General features: G+C 40.6%; 2 protein-coding genes across 13 annotated transcripts in view; one reads left to right on the top strand and one right to left on the bottom strand.

Annotated features, from left to right (window-relative positions):
* FMN1 (formin 1) overlaps positions 1–21880 on the top strand; it is a 432271-nt gene that overhangs the window by 386039 nt on the left and 24352 nt on the right. For all 11 annotated transcript variants that reach the window (XM_042942504.1, XM_042942497.1, XM_042942498.1 and 8 more), the window contains 2 exons: positions 161–212; positions 6690–6839. In XM_042942504.1, the coding sequence (XP_042798438.1) occupies positions 161–212; positions 6690–6839 (202 nt within the window). The remainder of the gene's footprint in view (positions 1–160; positions 213–6689; positions 6840–21880) is intronic.
* LOC122222228 (securin-like) lies at positions 2159–2920 on the bottom strand. 2 transcript variants are annotated; one of them, XM_042942514.1, is made up of 3 exons: positions 2828–2920; position 2757; positions 2159–2568 (listed from the first exon to the last, which is right to left on the bottom strand). In XM_042942514.1, exons 1-3 carry the CDS (start codon positions 2918–2920, stop codon positions 2159–2161), a joined length of 504 nt encoding a protein of 167 aa, XP_042798448.1. The 2 variants fall into 2 exon arrangements, with proteins under 2 accessions (XP_042798448.1, XP_042798447.1); XM_042942513.1 differs by lacking the exon at position 2757 and having other exon boundaries at positions 2159–2588; positions 2844–2920.

The following is a 21880-nucleotide window of genomic DNA, read 5'->3' as shown; positions in this document are numbered from 1 at the left end:
CTTTCTTTCTTTCTTTCTTTCTTTCTTTCTTCTTTCCTTCCTTCCTTCCTTTCTCTCTCCTCTCTCTCTCAAAAATAAATAAACATTAAAAAGAAAAGATTACACAAAAGATATGATGGAAGAAAATGCTGTTTTAATAATAATTATTTCTTTCTTGCAGCCAAAAAAGAGCATAAAATGGAAGAAAGTCATTTGGAGAATGCACAGAAAAGGTAAGTGGCTCTGACTTGGCCTTAGTCCTTTCTGTGGCTAGCTGTTCCATTTTTTTTTTTTTTTTAAGTTTACTTATTGATTTTGAGAGAACACAAGCAGGGGAGGGGCAAGGAGAGAGGGAGAGAGAGAATCACAAGCAGACTCCGCACTCAGCACAGAGCCCCAGGCAGGATTCAAACTCATGAACAAAACTGTGAGATAATGACCTGTGTCGAGATCAAGAGTTGGACACTTAACCACCCGAGCCACCCAGGCACCCCTAGCTGTTCCTTTTTATCATTGTTATTATTAAGTGCATTCTTACTGCTGTGTGACCATCACTCATCTATCTCCAGAACTTACTATCTCCATATGGAACTTTGTACCCATCAAACCATAACTGCGCACTCTCCTCCCCCACCCCAGCTCCTGGCAACCGTTATTCTACTTCCTGTCTCTGAGACTTTGACCACTCTAGATACCTCATATAAATGAAATCAATACAGTATTTTTCATTTTATGGCATGCTTATTTTACTTAGCATAATGTCTGACTGGCCGTTCTTTTGGCCCCATTTGTTGAGGCTATGCATCCATGAGCAATAAGATTCTGTCAGGAGCTGGAGGGAAAGCAGTATGACAGGACTTGGGAATATTTCTCCTCAAAGAGCACAGAACCGTTCAGAAGTGATTGGTTGACATGTGTCATACACGTCGTGACACTGTCTGCCTCTCCTTCATTTCTCTGCTCCTGAACCACTTTATGGAAGTTAGGAACAGTGTGATCCTTTGTGGCATTACAACTAAACTAAACTAAACCAAACACCTAAGAGACTTATGTCTTTCCTTAGATCTGAGGCGATACTGGAAACAAGGGGCAAGTGGGGAGGAGGGACTGACCTGTACATATGAAAAGTGCCCCAGAAATTGGAAGAGATCTCTGAGGTCTTCTGTTCAACCCCTTGCCCACTGAAGGCCTCTTCTTTGCGCTTCTCTCTCTTAATAGACAGCAGAATGGAACCATCCAGTTCACCCAATAAGCATTGGCTCTGGTCCTCGATCAGAGTTTTTGTCATTTGACCAGGTTAGTCGGCTTGGGTATGTCTCCCTCTTAAAAGGGTGAGTGGGAACATACTGAAGCATTCTCATATTCAGCAGAGAGAATTGAGATACATTTTGCTGGTGCCAGTTCTAAAAGGACTAGAAAATTAAATGAGGGGTAGGTTAGGAAACAACCTATAAGGAAGACCAACTTTATAAATGTGTGAGAAGAGCAGTGCATTAAATGCAAATATACAAACTCTAGAAATGAACTATTTCCTCTTGTCTAGCCACAATTTTCAAGACTTCTGAAATCCTACAGACAGTCAGTCTGCTCTGCTTTGACCAGCACCAACATCTTGTTCTACCTTCAATTGCCAATAAAATTAAAATACAGATGGGGGAGCCTGGGTGACCCAGTCGGTTAAGCGTCTGACTTCGGCTCAGGTCATGATCTCATGGCTCGTGAGTTCAAGCCCCACATTGGGCTCTGTGCTAACAACTCAGAGCCTGGAGCCTGCTTCAGATTCTGTGTCCCTCTCTCGCTCTGCCCACCCACTTATGCTCACTCTCTCTCTCAAGAATAAATAAACAAAAAATTAAAAAAAAAAATTAAACTACAGATGAAAGTGAAATTAAGGCAAATCCTAAATTTTTCTAAGTGCAGACATGTTCTTGAGTCACAGTTATCATCCAAGCATGATCATCTGTGAAAACCAGAATAATCGCATGATTATGTCTTTAGATTTTTGTGCCTCTTTTTTTTTTATTAAAGAATTGCTTTATTAATACAAAACAGACAAACTATTAAGTGCTAAGAAATTTAAATATCTAAGTCATAGCAAACAGGTGGCAATTGAATATCCAGGGTCGACAGAACGCTTGAGACTGCAACAGATTAGACTCCCATGGTTGAGAGGGCATCTTTAGAGGTGAAGGGGGGGACCCAGGTGTAACAGCTTTTCAAGTTCCCTCTCCTCATCAAGGATCATGAGAGGCACTCCATTCAAGAGGAGGTATGCAATCTGGTGCTCTTCAGGCAGGTCAGAACTCTCAAAATCTAAAGGATTGAAGGGAAAGAATTTTTCTATTTCAGGATAGGTGTCATCCAAGGCTGGAACAGTGTTTTTTGCTTTGACAGTCTTCTCAGTTACCTTTTTGGCAGAGAAGTTTGGCTGCTTCTGTTTGAGAGGTCCGTTATTCTTTACTGAATTTTCTGTAGCTCTCTTGACAGTTCTCAAAGCCTTTCTGGTAGCTTTAGGTAAGGCTGCATGAGCATCAGACATTTTGCCTACACCTGGTATTGAAACCTGAGATCTCCCATCTAAAGTTTTGACTGGAGGGGTGCCTGGGCGGCTCAGTCCATTGAGTGTCCAACTTCGGCTCGGGTCATAATCTCGCGGTCTGAGTTCGAGCCCGTGTTGGGCTCTGTGCTGACAGCTTAGAGCCTGGAGCCTGCTTCGGATTCTGTCTCCCTCTCTCTCTGCCTCTCCCATGCTCATGTGCGCTCTCTCGCTCACTCACTCTCTCTCTCTCTCTCTCTCTCTCTCTGTCAAAAATAAATAAACATTAAAAAAAAAATTTAAAGTTTTGACTGGAGGCCTAGACTGCAGCTTCTGCCCATCCTTGGGAGCCACACAGGTGCCTGGGTCTCCATTTTCCTTATCAGCAAAGATCAGGGTAGCCATTCTGGATCAGGACCTCTTGGTTCACTCACGTAAGAGCCAACAGCCAGACTCTTCCAAGGCTCAGCCTGCAGCGGTTGCCTAGATTTTTGTGCCTCTTGGTTGGCCTCTTCCCTGTATTAAGTCTTCCCTTCCTCTGTGTGTAAAACGAATGTCTGTGTTACAGAAAATAGTCCGCATATTCAGAAGAGACTGTCAACAAGGGCACATTGGTGTCAGGCCAAACAGAAATTTGGTTTCCGGGGTGGATGTCAAATTTCTAATATTTCTTCAAGATTCTTGCTTGAAGGAAAAGGGGGCCCACCTTAGAGGGGCCGAAGCTGCTGCTGTGCATTAGCTATGCTGAGGGGGGTCATAAATTCTGGTTGTCAGCGTTTTCCGTGACTTTGTGGTGAAGGTAGCGTAGCTTTCATGTCATACATGAAATATGTTAGATCCCATCTTTAATGTAGAAACCACAGTTGTTTGGTCGCACTGTTTAAGGAGGTTGGTGGTCAGTGTTGCAATATTCGTGTGAGATTTAGTAAATTCTTATGTCTTATCCTCAAGAGAAACAATTTACTCTGAGGCTAAGGAATATTTGCTTTTCCTAAGCAGTTTCTAAAGGCACACATGGAAAACAATAAGTGGATGTGTTCCGCTCTGGCATCATAAAACAGTTCACTTTGCTATGGGCCCTTTGATACAATCGTTGTCTGCACTCTAAAAATATTTAGTCGAATTAAAAAGATAGACCTCAGATAAGGGATCATAGCAGAGAGAAAAAGAGGGAACAGGGTGAGGTAAAAAAAAAAGTTTTATAAAACATAACATATGATTAGAAATCAGTGTTTTAAAAATTGAAAGCTATTTTAGAGTTATCTGCTGACAGATAGAAATTTCAGAAAGCATGATTGCCCCTTTGTCCACTGGAGAAAATTCCCCTAGTTGCTAAATAGAAACAGTTTTCAGGAGGACAATGACCTAGACCTTATAACATAGTTGTAGGTTTATAAGCTAACCTTTAGCTTTCCCTTGAACAAATGGATAACACTGAAGTCCAGTAAGGTACAGCCTCAGGGCAACTTCATCTCTGTCAAAGTTGCAGAGTGCCAAAGCCAGGCCATCCCCTGGGACTTTGTTTGCTTTGGTTCCTCGGAAGAAGTTCACTTGATTTCTTAGTTTCTGAAATACACAGTGGGGTGGAAATGCTGTAAGTCAGTATTTCCTTTAGTTTTCATCCCCTTTGAGGGTTAGCAAACAAAGCCTCACAAATCCCCAGGGTGAGAGGCGGTGAGGGTACATGGTTAGCTCCAGTTTAGGTTGGGAAAAGTGAGGCTCCCAAGACCCTAACAGGCTTTTCTGAAGCTCTGTGATAACTCGACAGGCAACGCTGGCCCTCTCTGAAACTGCACAAGTATTTGCAATATCTTGGTCTCACGATCTAGACTCCAGATAAAGCCAGGGGTGCTGGGGCGATCCATGAAGCACAAGGACTGGAGTTTCTGTACTCTTCACTATATCCTGCTGGAAGATAGGAAGAGAATTTGTTCCTCTGAAGACTTTCTCTTCTCTGTTAATGCACAAATAAATATGTTCCTGCATAGAAGGTGACCATAAGGAAGAGAAAAAAAATGACAGTGTGCTCTCCTGGAGAGTAAATATCGGGGGCAACTGTGTCTAAAGTGGTAACAGGAGGGACGCCTGGGTGGCTCAGTCGGGTTAAGCGTCCGACTTCGGCTCAGGTCACGATCTCGCGGTTTGTGAGATCGAGCCCCGCATCAGGCTCTGTGCTGACAGCTCAGAGTAGAGCCTGTTTCAGATTCTGCATCTCCTTCTCTCTCTGCCCCTCTCCCTCTCATGCTCTGTCTCTGTGTCTCAAAAAAATGAATAAACATTAAAAAAAATTTTTTTAATAAATAAAGTGGTAACAGAAAAAAAAAAGCTATTTTTCTTTTTTAAATGCCTGTGTCAACGAACATGAACAACAGAAGGGTAGAATGGAAAAAGCATTTCATTGGGAATCAAGAGACCCAAATGGTAGGCCCCACTCTGCCAATGAATAAAGTCATTCAATCTTTCCAGGTCTCGGTTTTCTCATCTCTAGAATGAGAACATCGGACCAGTTGACCTATAAGTCCCTTCCAATTCTAAAGTCCCATGGCTCTATAAGAAACGCATGGCCTGTCCCTGTGGGTTGTGTAACTCTCCACAGTCAATATAATTTTCATTTCAAATGAAATGAGAGCATATGCCATAGAGCATGCATTTGGTTTTATCAGTATTGTGACTGCCACAGAGTTAGGAGTCATGTCTGGTGTGAAAGCGGACATTGCTACTTTCTTGCATTACTGGTTTTGCTCCAAAATATGTATGTTTGGAATTATAGGAGAGTCCCTTAAGAAATTACCACAGTTATTGCCTTTCTCCACTTATGCACTTCCAGTCTTTTAATAACTGGGAGCCAAAATTCCCTGGCCAGTAGTTTTAATTTGCATTAAAAACAGATTTATTCTTTACAGAAGCACAAAGAATTTATGGGACTCGGAGCCGCAGCTCCAGCTTGGGTCTCACCTAATCATAGCCATGGAATCAATTAACAGTTCATCTGTGAAATGTGATAAAATCTTATGAGATACATATTGCCCAATAACTGAGAACGAGATGAAAGTATTCTCTGTAATAGTGACGGGGCTTCAGGGTTTTACAATTGCCATTGAATAGAGCTCCATTAGAAGCTCAGTGTTCAGGATGGCCACAAAAAAAAAAAAACAAAAAAACAAAAAAAAACAAAACAAAAACAAAAAAAAACAAAAAAAAAAACAACGCTGTGTCTGAACAGATGATAGAGCACTGAGTAGTAAACCTGGCCAGCCATTCCTGCTTTGATTAGTTTCCAACACCCTAGAAAAGGGGGCCATTTATTTAAGTGTTCTTGCTCATGGCAAATGAGCTTGTGAGGCTTTGGGTGGGTGGGGGCTGGGAGTGGCGGACCAAGTGCAGAGCTATAAATTGCTACAAAGCTAGCGCCTCCAAGAAGGGCTGCTTGGGAGGCCCCGGCTGTCTGCTGTGCAATGAGCCTCCATGGGGTAGGTCAGGAGATTCGTAGCGATACCTGAGAATCAACTTTGGAAAACCTGGATCCTTTTCTGACAGGATTAGAGATCATATTTTTAAGGTCAAAGATGGTTTTTCATCCAAACCCTGCTGTGCCTTCAGTTTTATCTCTTTTTATACATGGGTGGTTTGCATTCTTATATCCTATCAAGCTTTACTATGTAATCCTCTCAGAGATCATCTATTTTAAGTCTTATTTTACCCTTGACAAAACTGAGAGTCTGATGCTGAGTGATTGACCCAAGATTACGAAGCCAGAAGATGCCAGAATAAGGATAGAATAGTCTCTTGATTTTCCATGAAACACTCAACAGATTATTCCCGGTGGGCTATCTAACCAGCGCTAATGCTGCAGAATCAATATGTCACCTTTATAATCCCTATAATCATTAAACATAAAGCGAGGAGCTGGTAAATGATGTGGAACTGAGATGAAGACCCTGGAATTCTACATCCTCATTTTCATGAACAGAAGATGTGGCCAGGTGTATCAGGTTGGATTTCATGGAAAATCAGTTTGAACAAATAGATTTTCTGAGGCTTGGGGTAAGCCACAGTCACTATGAGGCTGGGCTTCTGTCTTAGAGAATGAATATGTGGGAAATGCCCCCAGCGTCCTTGCCCTGATGGTTTTGACAGTTTCTCATCCTCTGTTTTTCCCCCCTACTTGTTGCAGTTTTGAAACAACAGTAGGATACTTTGGGATGAAGCCAAAGTCCGGTGAGAAGGAGATCACACCCAACTACGTGTTTATGGTGTGGTATGAGTTCTGCAGTGACTTCAAGACCATTTGGAAGCGGGAGAGTAAAACCATATCTAAAGAAAGGTAAGGTTCTAATGGAGTCATCAATACCCCCCTCAGGAGTCTAGGAAACTGCGGTCTCAAACCTCCCCAAGTGTGCACATTTCACACACATCAGTATTTTCTTTCAGATCAAGATTGAGGAAAGATTGTTGCCTGGGGGCTCATGGGGGAAATCCGGGGGAGGCATGCTGTCCACACAAGCAGATATGCTCCCATGATCTGATAAGTTACACTTTCTTAACCCCTTCCAATTACTAGCTAGTAAATGAAAGGGGGGCTGTGCTAATTTGCAACAGATTGCTTCTCTGTGTATTTTCACGTTGGCCCAGGCTAAATGAGGCAGCCTTGCTGTCGCAGACAGTACAGACAAATAAAAGTGAATGCTTTTCCCATTAATATACTGAACTTGCATCAAAAGGAAATCTCTGAGACTCGGGCCACACTTAACACAGTGTCGAAGCCCCACTCTGGATTTACAGCGCCACTTCTGACTCCTCGTATCCTGCTGAGGACATCAAACTGCTCGCCGCTCAAACTCGTTGCAGCCTCCTGATTTTATTAGTGGGGGGTAGAAGAAAAGCCTCGCCTCTGAATATAGGGAGAAAGAGAGAGTGTGTGTTCGTTCTGCCTAGAAAGAGACTAAATTTGGCCCTGTTTATCAGGAGGGAAAAAAAAAAGCATTTCTGCTTGATCGCTGTTTTGATCAGGTTGCCACTGTTCTACAAAGGGTGTCATGCATTTAAACTTCAAAAAGGTCTTGCTTATACTACTGCAGAACAGATGTATGAGAGTGTCCTTCAAAGTGGGGTAGGAGACAGAAAACTTCTACAAATTAAGGGAAATGGTTTATGTAATTCTAGCATCCTTATCTCACTAAACATTGAGACCTGAAGTTCCATAATTTTTGTTCTTTACTTTGTAATCAAAGACAAGACGTATGCATGATACACACACACACACACACACACTACACTAATATTTTTCACCTTTAAAAGTTATTTTTAAAGGGATCAAGGTTTAGAGATTTTTGACACAGTCAAAAATATTTTCTCAAGGAATTTCTTCAAAAGCCTACTTTTTTTCTGAAAAAGTCAAAGACCTTTAAAAATGTTTATCAGCGTATGTCTCCACCATTACTTCTTTGAAAACACGGGAATTACAATGAATATATCCATTGTTTAGATAAACTGATGCAAAGCAATTGTGACATTCTTAAGAAAGTAGATAATAATAATGTGGAGAAAAAGAACCCTAAAAATCTCGGCACCCAACTTCTTGCTCTCACCCGGCAGTTGCTTATTTAGCCTTTTTGGCTAATAAGCTGCTGTGGAACAAGTTTTGTTGTGTGAGCTGAGCTCCTATCCTTCTAACAGGGCATCAGCTGGCCATCAGCTCTCCACACCCACACCTGAAGGCCAGACATTCCAGAGGTGGGTTCTGAATAGACACACTTTGCTTAAGATCCTTCCATCACAGATTTTAAGCGTAATCCTTAGTAAATTTGCCCTTAATAGTCGGAGCCCTAAAAAAAAAAAAAAAATGCCTCCCCCAAAACCAGATAGGGTAATTAATTGCTTTTTATCTTAATAATCTTGGGTTGAGATATTGAACTATAGTCCAAATTAAGGAGACTTTCCCTATCACAGAAGTTAGAGCAAACTAATTGTGAGTCTGAAGGGGCAGTGGTCTCCAGCCATCCTTCAAAGTGTCCCTTTCTCCTAGCCACCAGCATTTCCAGCATGGCTTCCTGGGTGCAGCTGGTGAATTGCCTACTTCACACTCTGTAAACCAACCCCTTGAAAGGGTCATGACTTCACAGGACCCTTCTCAGGTCTCCTCATTTAGCAATTTCAGGGGTCTCTTCATTCCAGCCGAGCTTTTGTGAGATGGATCACCAAGGTTGCCAACCTCGAAAAACATCTCTGAAGCTAATGACAGCTCATAAAATATTTTTGGAAGTGGTTTGTTTACAGAAATCTATTTGTTAGGAAATGCTAGCGCATTATGTATATGACTGTTCATCCCGTTAAACAAACTGATTAATATCCAGGGTTTCTTTGTGATGTGAGGATTTTTTTTTTTTTATTGTCCTCTATCTGTTAAGCTGTTGGAATCACATATTCATTGGGCTAAAATAACCAAATTAACATGAATTCTTCTATTATAATTACATGAGAAACAATATGATTGTTTTGACACCCATTGAATCATTCTCAATATTATTTTTTATTAGTCTTTGCCAAGAAGTCCCAACAACACTAAATGTCAGGATACAGTAATATAACATGAAAATGAAATTCAAAACCAAATGAAATCCTGATAGCTTGGAATTATTAGGAAAAAAAAAACTATAGTGTGGGATTCTATCAAAAGAAATTTTGCCTATTGGATTTTTTTTAATGTTTATTTTTGAGAGAAAGAGTGTGAGCAGAGGAGGGCCAGAGAGAGAGGGAGACACAGAATCCGAAGCAAGTTCCAGGCTCTTGAGCTGTCTGCACAGAGCCTGATGTGGGGCTCAAACCCACAAACACGAAATCAAGACCTGAGCCGAAGTCGGATGTTTAATCGACTGAGCCACCCAGGTGTCCTTTGCCTATTGGATTTTTAATTATATTTGAAGGCCAATTAAAATCCCAAAAATCATTAGGAAAAATAAAGGGGAAGTAGGAGCATTTTCAAAGGTATAAATGCACTTCCAAATGAAGTGGAAGTGTTGAGAACTTTAGGTTATTTGTAGTCAATCTGTGGTGATAGAGTGTTTACTTCTTGTGCTGCTTAGCATGGTTTCCATCAATACACATGAGCTTGATGCAGGATTGAGATGGATACAGCTTCATAATAAGGTGAAAACTGCCCCTCATAAAACCCAGAATAATCTCTAAACACACAAATGACAATATAAAAACATCCAGTGTTTTTGTGCCTTGTGAATGAATGCTAAACCATAGCTTTAAGTTGGTGTCAGGACATAAGTCTGTGTTTGAGTAGGGGAGACGTAGTATTTCACCAGCGATGTGATTTACCTGCAGATTAACTCTATCAGTAGAAAAGCAAGCTCCTATGTGATGGCATATTAATGTCACTAAATTGTCCTTCGCATTTAAGCCAATATTAGGCAGAAGAGCAACTTCTGTGTTTAGGCACAAATCCAGAATGCCTCACTCCCTAGACCTTTGGTCTGTGGCCCACCCGTCCTCATGCTGTGCCAAATACTGGATGGAACTTACTGCTGCAGTGGAAAGTACCAGGACCCTCTCTTACCCCTTCTGTTGATAGGCACTGCTCAGTAGTACAAAAAAGACCTCTAGATAGAGACTTGAAAATCAACATTTTTATGCTGGTAATTTGCTATGTAATCTTGGGCCAGTCGCTTATTGCCTGGGGGACACACAATGGTCACATGTGTTAGATACATGTATTGTGAAGCAGGAATTAAATGTTCACTGTGATCTCTTCTAGCTAGAAATCTCTATAAATCCAGAAAATAGTTTTCTACTACTCTGAGAAACAGTGTGTTTCATTTCTGAGATAATACCTCCCACCTTTGCTCTTCAGCTCATTAGAGACTGTATTAGAAGACATTTCCAGCCAAGGTCTGGCTGTGAACTTGGGAGAGATTTGGGGGGGGGGGGGGGGGGGGGCGGGGCGGGGTGCAGCAGGGAGAATTTTCATTGCCTTCTCGGTTGGTAAATGTCTTTAGCCAACTTGCCTCCTGCCCGGAGTACTTCCCCTCAGTAGTAATATTGGTCTTAGAGACAACCTTTTTTAAGTGTGCACACAAAAATGTTTTCCTCTGCTCATGTGTACCTAACATTGCATTTAATGATTTATTAAAGTTCATCAAGATTTTTTACCCTCAGAGGCAGCTTTGTCTCATCTTACCTTTTCATGTACTTTTATATTTGTGCCTCTTGCTATCCAAACACGCAATGAATTTTTGGAACACACAATTCTTCCACTTATTAAATCAACAGATTATCCAAGCATATGCATAATTACAAGGAGGTAACCTAATTTTTTTTGCTTTTATTGACTATGCTTTACTCATTTTCTGTTTTGTTTTTTTTTTTTTTCCATTTAATTATTCTGGTGTATAGGACCCTTTCTTCTTTTTTTTAATCTTTTTATTTATTTTTGAGTCAGAGACAGAGCATGAGCAGGGGAGGGGCAGAGAGGGAGACACAGAATCCAAAGCAGGCCCCAGGCTCTGAGCTGTCAGCACAGAGCCTGACACAGGGCTCAAACTCATGAGCTGTGAGATCATGACCTGAGCCGAAGTCGGATGCTTAACCAACTGAACCACCCAGGAGCCCCATATAGGACCTCTTCTTATGAAATGTTTCACTACTTAAGATATCCTAAGACTACTCCCCACACATGCGCACATAGAGGCTACAAACTACTACCACCCACAAAATAAGCTATGAATTTGCAAAAGATAAAGAAGTCTCAGAGGATTCATGACTCCAGGAATATAAAATCTTGGCAAATAATTCACCCTGAGCCAAAACAGACTTTAAAAGTGCCATTTAAAAAACAAAACAAAACAAAACCATAATCAGTAAGTAATGAGTGAATAAGGAGTTTGGTGAATTTTATGAAAAATGCAAATAAGAAATTTCATTACACGTATAGCTATAATTTACACTAGGGGGGAATGGATGGTTAGTTCCGCTAAATACCAACAGAGTTTCTGTTTTAAGTATATTACTTGCAGCTATTATTGCTAATTACACAATTGCCATACCGTTGACAGCAGAGAGTTCAGAGCTGTTGTGGGGTTATCCTGAAAGCTGTCCTCACAGCTGCCCCCTGCTCAGGTCACTTTAGGACCAGGAGTTAGAAACAGGCCATCACTCAGCCCACAAAGGAGCCATTGATCACAGTGTAGACATTGCAGAAATTCCTCTCTATGATAAAGTTATTCCTGGAAAAAATTCCATAAACTAAAATTTTTACTCATTCTGCTCTCTCACTGACATGCATTTTACAGTCATGTCATTACAGTGCCATGGTCATTACAGTGACTTCAAACAAGTTAACTTTCTCTTCCCTAGTCCTCTGTTGTATGGTCAAATGATTTGTGTACACTTAACTGCTAAGAAGTTTTGTATTTTGAAGGACTCCTTTAATAATACAAATAATCACCCCCTAGTTAATTAGCAAACCTTTGAATTTTTCTAAATCACATTTGAAGACAGTTCTGTACAAATAAACAGTAAGTGTCCCAAAGAGCTGACTTATGAACAGAATTATAATCACAAAGAATAAAGCCTACTGATTTCCCAAGCAATAAATTTAAAACTACTTCTGCAGAACATTCCATGACTAAGGAGAGGAGATGGTAGACTTGAAAATGGTAACAAGTTCAGGATCACTGCTTTGAGAAAAACCTAGAACATCTCTTTTGACCCTTTGTCCTCTGGAAACTGTCATTCCATCTCTTTCCCTTCTAGCTTCTCACAAGAAGAGTTTATGTTCATTTTTGTCTTTTTCATTGGCACACACTCCTTCCTGCATCAGTAAGGATAAAGCCTCAGCTGCCATAGCAAAGGCCAAAATAACTACTGCTTAAACAAGAAAAATTTATTTTACTTTTGCATAAAAATCTGTGAACGTGATCACTCATCCTCCATCTCCTTCGATAGCTCCTCCTTTTCTTCTGTTGCCTAAGAGTGAACCTTTCCTGGGGCGCCTGGGTGGCTCAGTCGCTTGAGCGTCCCACTTCAGCTCAGGTCATGATCTCGCTGTTCGTGGGTTTGAGCCCCCTGTCGGGCTCTGTGCTGACAGCTCAGAGCCTGGAGCCTGCTTCCAATTCTGTGTCTCCCTCTCTCTCTGCCCCTGCCCTGCTCTGCTCACACCCTGTCTCTCTCTCAAGAATAAATATTTTTAAAAAAAAGTTTTTTTAAAAAAAGAGTGAACCTTTCCCAAGGTCCACATGTCAGTGTTCCTCTTTTCTGCTGTATACCTCCTCCCTAGCTAGTCCCAACTATTTTCGTAGCTTCCCCTACCAACTCTTTCTCAAACCCCTCCCAGGTCTTCCTTCCCACAACCAAACTCTTGGTTCCAAGTCTTAGACCCACATCTCCTACTGCACACTAAACATTACCACAGCATGCCCAACCTCCGTCTGTAATTCAGTAAGACCCCATTGGAACGTATCCCATGTCACCTGAGACTGGCCCTTCTCGGCTACCCAATCTGTCATCTGCATCAGTATCCTCTTCCTAGCAGCCAAAGGCAGGCTGAAAGCTGGAATCATCCTTAATTCCACAAGATTCATTTTCCTACCTTTTGCTCACTTCTTGGTTCTACCTCCTCAATGGTTATTCTTTTATACCTTGTTTTCACAGTAGTACTGCTCTCTTCAGGACCTCATCTCTCACCTGGGTTATTGTAACATCCTTCTGTTCTGTCTACTTACAGGTTTTCTATTTCCTCTCTAATGTCCCTTAATATTGTATCTAGTTCTCTTTCTAAAACAGAAGTTAGATTACATCTATTTCTTTAAATGTGTTCTGTGGTTTTCAGTTACGTCAAAGGGAAGAGAATTGGCCGCGGATGGCATATATATTCATTAACTCATTGTGTCCTTACAACAGCCCTGGGAAAAAGGTGTATTGCTATTTCATACAGAAGCACAGAAGAGAGTAAAGAACTGCTAGCATCACAGTGTCACTAGTAAGCAACAGAATGAGGATAAAACATAGAGGTCTTATTTGACACTAGAGCTCTTTCAAGTATTCCATATTCTCTCCCGAATTAGAGCGTGGGCCTCCAACAACTTGCCCTTAACTCACTTTCCAACCTCATTTCCTCTAGCCTCATCTCACATGTACCTACCACGATGACTCATTGTTTCTCACACCTGCACTCTTGCCTTGTGTTCTCATTAGGTAATTTCTTTACATTGTATTGTCCTGGGTTTCTTGCTGGTCAAAATGTAGTCATTTATTAAGGACTACCTCCAAAACCAGCTTCTCTAGAAATTTTCTGACATGTCCTTAAGTAGAAGAACTACCTCTTCCTCTGGTCTCTGACCACGTTTTGTTTTGTTTGTTTTGTTTTGTTTTGTTTTGAACATCCTTTAGGACTTAATTCATCCCAGCTTGTTATTTGAGTAGTTTATGTGTCTTTTCCCACTTCTAGGACATGAACCCATTCCTTGTATATATTCTATGGTGCATTCTCCAGCACAGAGCCTAAAAATTGTTTTTTGACATAGAAGGGACTTCACAGCATAGTGCAACATGATAGTGGACATTGAAGATCTGGTGTGACTTATGAGTTTGGGGGAAGAAATGATCCCAAAGAAACGTGGAGGTTGGGAGGACTTTAGGAAGATAGGTAGCTATAAACAGGACCACAACGAGCAGAAAACTGTAGACAGAATTCAGAAGCCAGTAGGAGAATATTGGAGATCAGCTGCTCCTAAATCTGATGGTCTTTCAAATCACCTGGAGAGCTTCGTAAAAAAGTGAATAGATCTATTGCAACAGAGTCCCAGTGTGAGGGGTGGAGCCCAGAAATCTGCAGTTTTAGGAAGCTCCCCACAGAGAGGGCAGAGCAGGAGCACATTTTGTGGTTGCCTCAATTAATGCCTTGGCTTCACCCATCCCTTGCTTAAATATCTCAGGTGAGCTTTGGAAGTGGGAGAGAGAGGGTCTGTTCCCTTACTATGTTCTACATTCACTTTTACTACGTTCAGCCAAGTTTAGGAACAAGTTTAGGATCACCAAGTTTAGGTGATCATGAAGGTATATTCCAACCCTGATATCCCATGATTGTAGATAGGAAAGGGCTGGGTATTGACAGAACAGATGAAATTAAGCCGCTTAGGGAGGAAAGGGGTAAGGACATTCTGGGAATCACATGGCAAAGGCCTGGACTTGGGAGGTTCAGTGCCCATTTTGGAGGAATCACACAGCATGATTTCTGGGGCTAGCCCAAGTGCCATCTTTTCTGTGTTTCCTTTTCTTAGTACTCAGTCCACATGTCTCTCATGTATGTGCATTTTGCATTCCCATAATACAGATTTGTAGCATGTAATCAGCCTGATTTAAACACATACTTTTATTTTTTTATTTTTATTTTTTGTTTTTAATGAAATATTTTATTTTGTGACAATTGTTAGCTTACATTCAGGGTAAAAAGTAATACAGACCTATCCCATGTACTGTTTATCCAATTCCCTCTCAAAGATAGCATCTTACCAAATTATGGTCAAAGATCATAAGCAAGATGCTGACATTTATGTACCTAAGAACGATGTTCCTTTCTCTGCTGTTTCCATCACTAGGATCCCTCATATTACCCTCCATAGCCATGCCCAGTTCCTTCCCACCCTCACTATACTCTAATCTGGCAACCACTAATCTTTTCTCCATTTCTAAATCTTATTTCAAAAATCATATAAATTGAATCATACAGTATGTAACCTTTTGATATTTCTATTTTCCCTCAGCATGATTCTCTGGGGATTCATCTAGATGGTTGTATATATCAATAATTTATTCCTTTTATATTGCTGAGTAGTATTCCACAATGTGGATATGCCATGGTTTTTTAACCATTCATCCACTAAAGGAAAACTGGGTTGTATCCAGGTTTTGACTATTATAAACAAAGCTGTTATAAACATTTGTGTATGGGCTTTTGAATGAACTTAGTCTTTTATTTTATTTTTTATTTTTTAAAATTTACATCCAAATTAGCATATAGTGAAACAATGATTTCAGGAGTAGATTCCTTAATGCCCCTTACCCATTTAGCCCATCCCCCCTCTCACAACCCCTCCAGTAACCCTCAGTTTGTTCTCCATATTTATGAGTCTCTTCTGTTTTGTCTCCCTCCCTGTTTTTATATTATTTTTGTTTCCCTTCCCTTATGTTCTTCTGTTTTGTCTCTGAAAGTCCTCATATGAGTGAAGTCGTATGATTTTTGTCTTTCTCTAATTTCATTTAGCATAATACCCTCCAGTTCCATCCATGTAGTTGCAAAAACACATACTTTTAAAAATACCTATTATGTCTTAAGTGCTGTACAAGTTATGAGACCCCGTTCTGGAAGGATTTAATCTACTGATCACATTTTGCCTCTTTCCTGAAGTTTTCCCCAATCTCTGTAAGCATTTTCCTCCAAACCTCTAGAGGGTTACTGCCCCTTCAATTTTGGCATTAGTGATTTCTTTTTCATTCTTTCAGTTATAGACATTTTCTCCCATAAGAAAATAGTAAGCCCTACAAGATAAGGACAACGGCATATACTTCTTTGTTTTCTCTCTAGCACCTTATGTATTTCCTTATACATAGTAGGCGCTCAATTAATATTTGTTCAACAAATAAAAGATCTCTGTGCTTTCTTTGCCATGTTGCAATTGATTAGAGAATTTGCTGTCTGCTATTGATAGATGAGATGTCTTATTTATTTGGGTTTTTGTAATAGAATTCCCCAAATATACCCCATGTGGGTTGCTTTTGCCCTAGCATCTAAAATCTGAATAGCTTTCTTAAAGAAGATAGACATGTTCTGAACAAGAAAGATTAGTTAATGGGGTAAAACAATCACCTTCTCTGTTCTTGACTATATTACTTTCAATTTATCTTAAAAAAAAAAAAAAAAACAACTAGAAAAAACAAGGAAGTGAAGATCCTTGGGATTCATGGTTGTGCCAAGCCTCCAACCTTTTTGGAGCTCAAATAAGGACCTTAGAGAGCATCTGTCCACACTCTATTTCCTTGGTTTGGCAGACAGCAATGGAAACCCACAGTAAGTCTCCTTCATTCAGCTAGAATATATCTAAATTGCTTATCTGTGGGACTCCTGACAGCTCTTGCCTTGGGCATAGAATAGATGAAATAGGGGTCTGCCTGGATAGCACGATTTGAGGGGCGCCAGAAAGGCTAGCTGCTCCACACAGTCTCCCCTGATTCCTCCCCCTTTTTATTTCAGTCCTCTGTGCAAACAGGCTCTGATCAGTTCTAGTTTTTGGTGAGTCTTGGTAGATGGTACAGGTTCCAAAACCAAAAGGGGGGGGGGGGGTGTCTACAAGCACATGCATGTCTTCATTATCAGGATTGGAAAGGTCTTCCAAAGACTAACAGTGTGTTGCAATTAAAGTTGCAGATTTATTACACAGGGCCAGCTTTGGTTTGCAAGCTGTCTCCCAGATGCCCCTCCCCTCCCTGAACGAGGAAACACAGTGCTGTTACCTTTCACTCTGCACCTACATTGCCAGGCGGCTTGGGGTGCTTCGTCTACCAAGTGCAGAGTGATTGGCTTTAACTGCTGGTGCATTCCAGGGCAAGTCCAGGGACCCCTCCACTTCCACTCCCCTGTGGCCTGGGGGAGAATCTCTGGAAACGGAAGCAGGCTTTGTTCTGCAATTAATCATTTGAAGTCAAAGTCTGTTTGGGTACTACAAGTGATAGCCCACAAACACTACGAAGTGGCTGATTGTGTAGCTGGTGAAATTCCATCTCTGAGAGGACTTCCTTCATTGTAAATAGAAAAATATCTTGGGAATGAGGTAGGGAAAATTGTCAAGCTTAGGAAGAAGTGATGGGCTCTTTTATCCTAGAATAACTTTAAGACTAGATTCTGGTGTGTAAGGAACTAAATCTTTTAAGTCAAAGACCTGTTATTACTTTCCTGCTGGTCTTGTCTTACCATGGCTGCTAGGAGACTGATCTGGGGAGCCTGGGGTGGAGGGGTAGTCAAGTGAATGGTCAGACTCCAAAAGAGAGAATGAGCTTAGAAAAGTGTGTGTCCAAATATATAGCCCTTTCGGCCTGCCTGAGATAAATGATTTTAGGGTTACCCATTATTTCATACTGACTATGCTTCTCTTCTCTGAGTTTTATTTTCTTACCCTTTGGAAACATATACTAGCCAATGATGTTTTCATCAGCTGCTGCAGTGAGGAAGAAATTTCCCTTTACGTTGAGGAGTTAATGAGTTTGGTCTTTGCATTGTTTGTGTTTTACTTCAAGAGTGAAGAGTGACTTTACTTATTTCATTGGCTTTCATAAATATTATCGCCCGTGATAGTTCTACCAAGAATTCAATAATACCTAGTGAGTTAGTATCGTCAAAGTGGATAGAAATGAGGGAGGTTCCCACAGCCCCTGCCTGGTCTCCATGATTGTACTTACTTATTTAGAACCAAAGCTGGACATTAGCCCCCTTATGGTTGTTGAGAAACAGCATGAGGACAGTACCTTTTAGAGACTTGAGGAATATCAGAATATCAAAAGACCTGCACAAATTCCACAGAATGCACAGAGCCTGACTTCTAATGCCTAGTCTATTGGGCACTGACTGGAAGGCTAGCCTGGCATAGCTATGTCCTTCTAAAAGCACAACATTAAAAAACACCTCTGTGATGTTAATGCTGTCTATGATGCAAGTAATCCTAATGAGGAAAATAACAAGATGTTTCCCTCAACCTTCTCCATCCAAAGTTCCAGAAATCATGTGGTATTGAGCTTTCTTAAGCAATAAAACCACTTTCACATCTCCACAAAGACTGTGCAGTTCCTTGTTCCTTGGCCTGGCACTGCTTTGTTCAAGGCTGCATGGAGATCATGGCACAGGAGTGAATGAATATCCAGTTGGCATTTCATGTTTGTAGCTTCTTATTCGCTTTCCCTGACTTTTTCTCTTAAAGGGAGACCATAAAAATATAATCATTTGCTTATAGAAGAAGCTGTTCCTAACTATGATTGGTAAAGCCAACCCACACTGGGTAGCCAGACTGGCAAGTTATGTATTTTAAAATTGTGATCTTCAGTAGGTGCCAACACCTCCCTTCTCTGTCCAACAAGAACTTTATCCACCATTCAGAGGGCCCTAGGTGGAAACTAACTAGGCCATTGACAAAGGCATGTTTTTCTCCTGTTCCTTTGTTGATCATGTTCTTCCATGGAGTTCTCATACTTGTTAGAAAGATTCTGGTTCACGTGGCCTTAAATTTTCAGATAAGTCTAGTGACATAGTGGTTTGTACCTTCAGCTTTTATAATCCTGCTTTTTAGGGACCTTGAGTATTCCCTATGCCATGCTGACTTACAGGACCATTTCTGTTTTCATTGGTGCACAGAGCCTGCCTTGTTCCCTCTCTGGACTATTTTGACCTTCTGTCTTTAGTGATGAGTGATATTAAAGTCTTCCTTAAACAGGTTCACATTACAGCTGGTCAGATTTCATGCTTTTACCAAACATGACTTTCAAGAACTGTGTTCCCTGCAATGCCTCCCTTTTCTTTGCCGCTATCCACCAGTGTTTCTGACACCATTGACTTTGAATATCTTCAGTGAAGGTGTATGCGTAGTCTGGGTCAGGCAGTGACTGTTGTTTTAGGTCACACAGTACTGGATGGGTAACAGAGATTCCTCTTTGAAGCTAGTGGCACTACAGGCAAAAACTCCTTCCGTATTCCTGAAGTCACTCCCTTGGTCCTATTATCTACATTACAAAAGAGAGTGACTATTAACAAATCTAACCCTGGTAATATCACTAGATTATATATTTTCCACTTTCTGAAATGAATTGGTCACTGTCATTTAAGAGAACTGCTAACAAATATCCACCAATAGGTGTTTAAAACAGGATGATATTTTGTGGGGACCACTTACCCTTTTGTTTTCATTTTTAAAAAGACTTTGTATTTTGAGCGCAGTTTTAGATTTACAGCAAAATTGAGAGAGAGAGGTACGGAGATTTTCCATATACCCTTGGTCCCTACCCAGGCATAGCCACCCCCATTATCAGCACTCTTCACCAGAGAGTCCATTTGTTATGACTGATGAACCTATACAGACAATTATAATCACCCAAAGTCCATTGTTTACCTTAGGGATCACTGTTGGTGTACTTTCTAAGGGTTTGGATAAATATATAATGACATAGATCCATCATAATAATATTATACAGATATTTTGACTGCCCTAAAAATCCTCTGTGGTCTTTTCATCCTTCCCCCCCACCCCAACCCCTAGCAATCTCCATAGTTTTGATTTTCCAGACCATTTACTCATTTTTTTTTAATTTTAATTAAATCCAAGTTAGTTAACAAATAGTGTAGTATTGATTTCAGGAGTAGAATTTAGCAATTCATCACTTGTGTATAATTCTCATCCCAACAAGTGCCCTCCTTAATGCCCATCACTGATTTAACCCATCCACCACCCAACACCTCTCCAGCAACCCTCCGTTTCTTCTCTGTATTTAAGAGTCTCTTGTGGTTTGCCTTTCTCTCTGTTTTTATCTTATTTTTCCTTCCCTTCCCCTCCCCTATATTCATCTGTTTGGTATCTTAAATTCCACCTTTGAGTGAAATCATGATATTTATCTTTCTCTTACTGACTTATTTCACTTAACATAATACATTCTAGTTCTATCCATGTTGTTGCAAATGGCAAGATTTCATTCTTTTGATCACCAAGTAATATTCCATTGTGTGTGTGTGTGTGTGTGTGTGTAGTGAATTTTTAATGTTTATATATTTTTGAGAAGTGTGTGTGTGTGTGTATCCTAGACTCATACTTATTATTCAAAAGTTGTTTTTGAACAACTTGACAGTCTTGTTACAATTCAGTTATTTGAAATGATAAAGAAAGGAAAAGGGAAAGAGCAGTTGACGAAAACAGAACAAAACAAAAAACATTAATTGCAGTCACAGAAGTAAGCTTAGAGGAGTGTTAGGTAGGATGGAATCAGATGGATCCATTTCATTTTTGTTCTGGGTTTATTAAAAGCAAAGAAAGCCAGTAGAAATTGGAGAGTAGAATAGAACTGAAATCAGGAAGATCAAGCAAAATTCCAAGCAAGACTATAAAAAAAAAAAAAAAAAAAAAAAAAAAGGACCATGATGAAATGTGAGGTAACTCTTGCCTTTATGAGAAGTCAGTGGGTACTCCAGTGGGCTCTTATTTTTCCCACATTTTAGCCCACCTGGATCTTTCTCCACAGTTCTTACCTGTGAGTCTTTGCCAGATACTGTTGATCTCACAACCTTAGAACATAACTAGAAAGTAGCAAGCAGAGGTGAGTGGTAAACTGGCCATGTTTTGATTTTTAAAGATTTGCTGTTTTATCAGAGCCCCAAACCTGGAAACCGGTGGCAATGGCTATCAGAAAAATCATCCTTTAAATTTTTTTTTAATGCTTATTTGAGAGAGAGAGAGAGAGATTGAGAGAGAGAGAGAAAGAGAGAGAAGGAGGTGGGGAGGGGCAGAGAGAGAGGGAGATACAGAATTCGAAACAGGCTCCAGGCTCTGAGCTATCAGCACAGAGCCCGATGCAGGGCTTGAACTTGTGAACCACGAAATCATGATCTGAACTGAAGTCAGATGCTTAACCAACAAGCCATCCAGGTGTCCCATGTATCATCCTTTTAAAAGCCCTTGTCCTCTTAATCAGTTATCCAGCTCCAAGATATTCCTGGATAGTTCTTTAGGAAGAAGACTTGTGTTGGTTCCCATTCTCCCAGAGAGGAAGGCTGTTTATTTTTTTTTCTCTTTCCCCCAGAGGCTTCAATGGGGTCTCTTGAAGTCCATACACAGGGGTTTTCCAATTTTTTTTAATGGATCTCTTTCTGTTCAGAAGAAAACATACATAAATAAAACAGATAAAGCTTTTCTAGCTGAAGCAGGGTTTGCAGATGTTGGGATCTGGAGGATCCCCTAACTCTTCCTCCTCTCCCTGAGGCACCTTTGCTGAATGCTAAGGCTCTTTGGAGGACAGTTTGAACACACTGCTCTAAAGTATTGGTTTTCCCATAATGGCAATCAGTGTATAACAGCCTGAACACTCTACCCCACCTCCTCGATCTCTCACTTAGCTCTTGATTGGTTGGTGTGTTCAATTCCTATGGTCATAAATGAAGGCACTTCTGGTATTGTAAACGTCATGATGATTTCAGTGTGTTCTGTTTTGTATACTATGAACCACCGAAATCCTGGTTGTCAAAAGAATAAAGACATTGTCCTTCAGTCTCCTGAAGTCAGCGGGTTCTGACTTGGTTTGGTTTAGCTGTGGGTATATAAATCAGCCTGTAGAAGA

Source organism: Panthera leo, chromosome B3 (genome assembly GCF_018350215.1).
Source record: "Panthera leo isolate Ple1 chromosome B3, P.leo_Ple1_pat1.1, whole genome shotgun sequence".
NCBI lineage: Eukaryota > Metazoa > Chordata > Mammalia > Carnivora > Felidae > Panthera > Panthera leo.
This window is presented reverse-complemented; position numbering and strand designations above follow the sequence as displayed.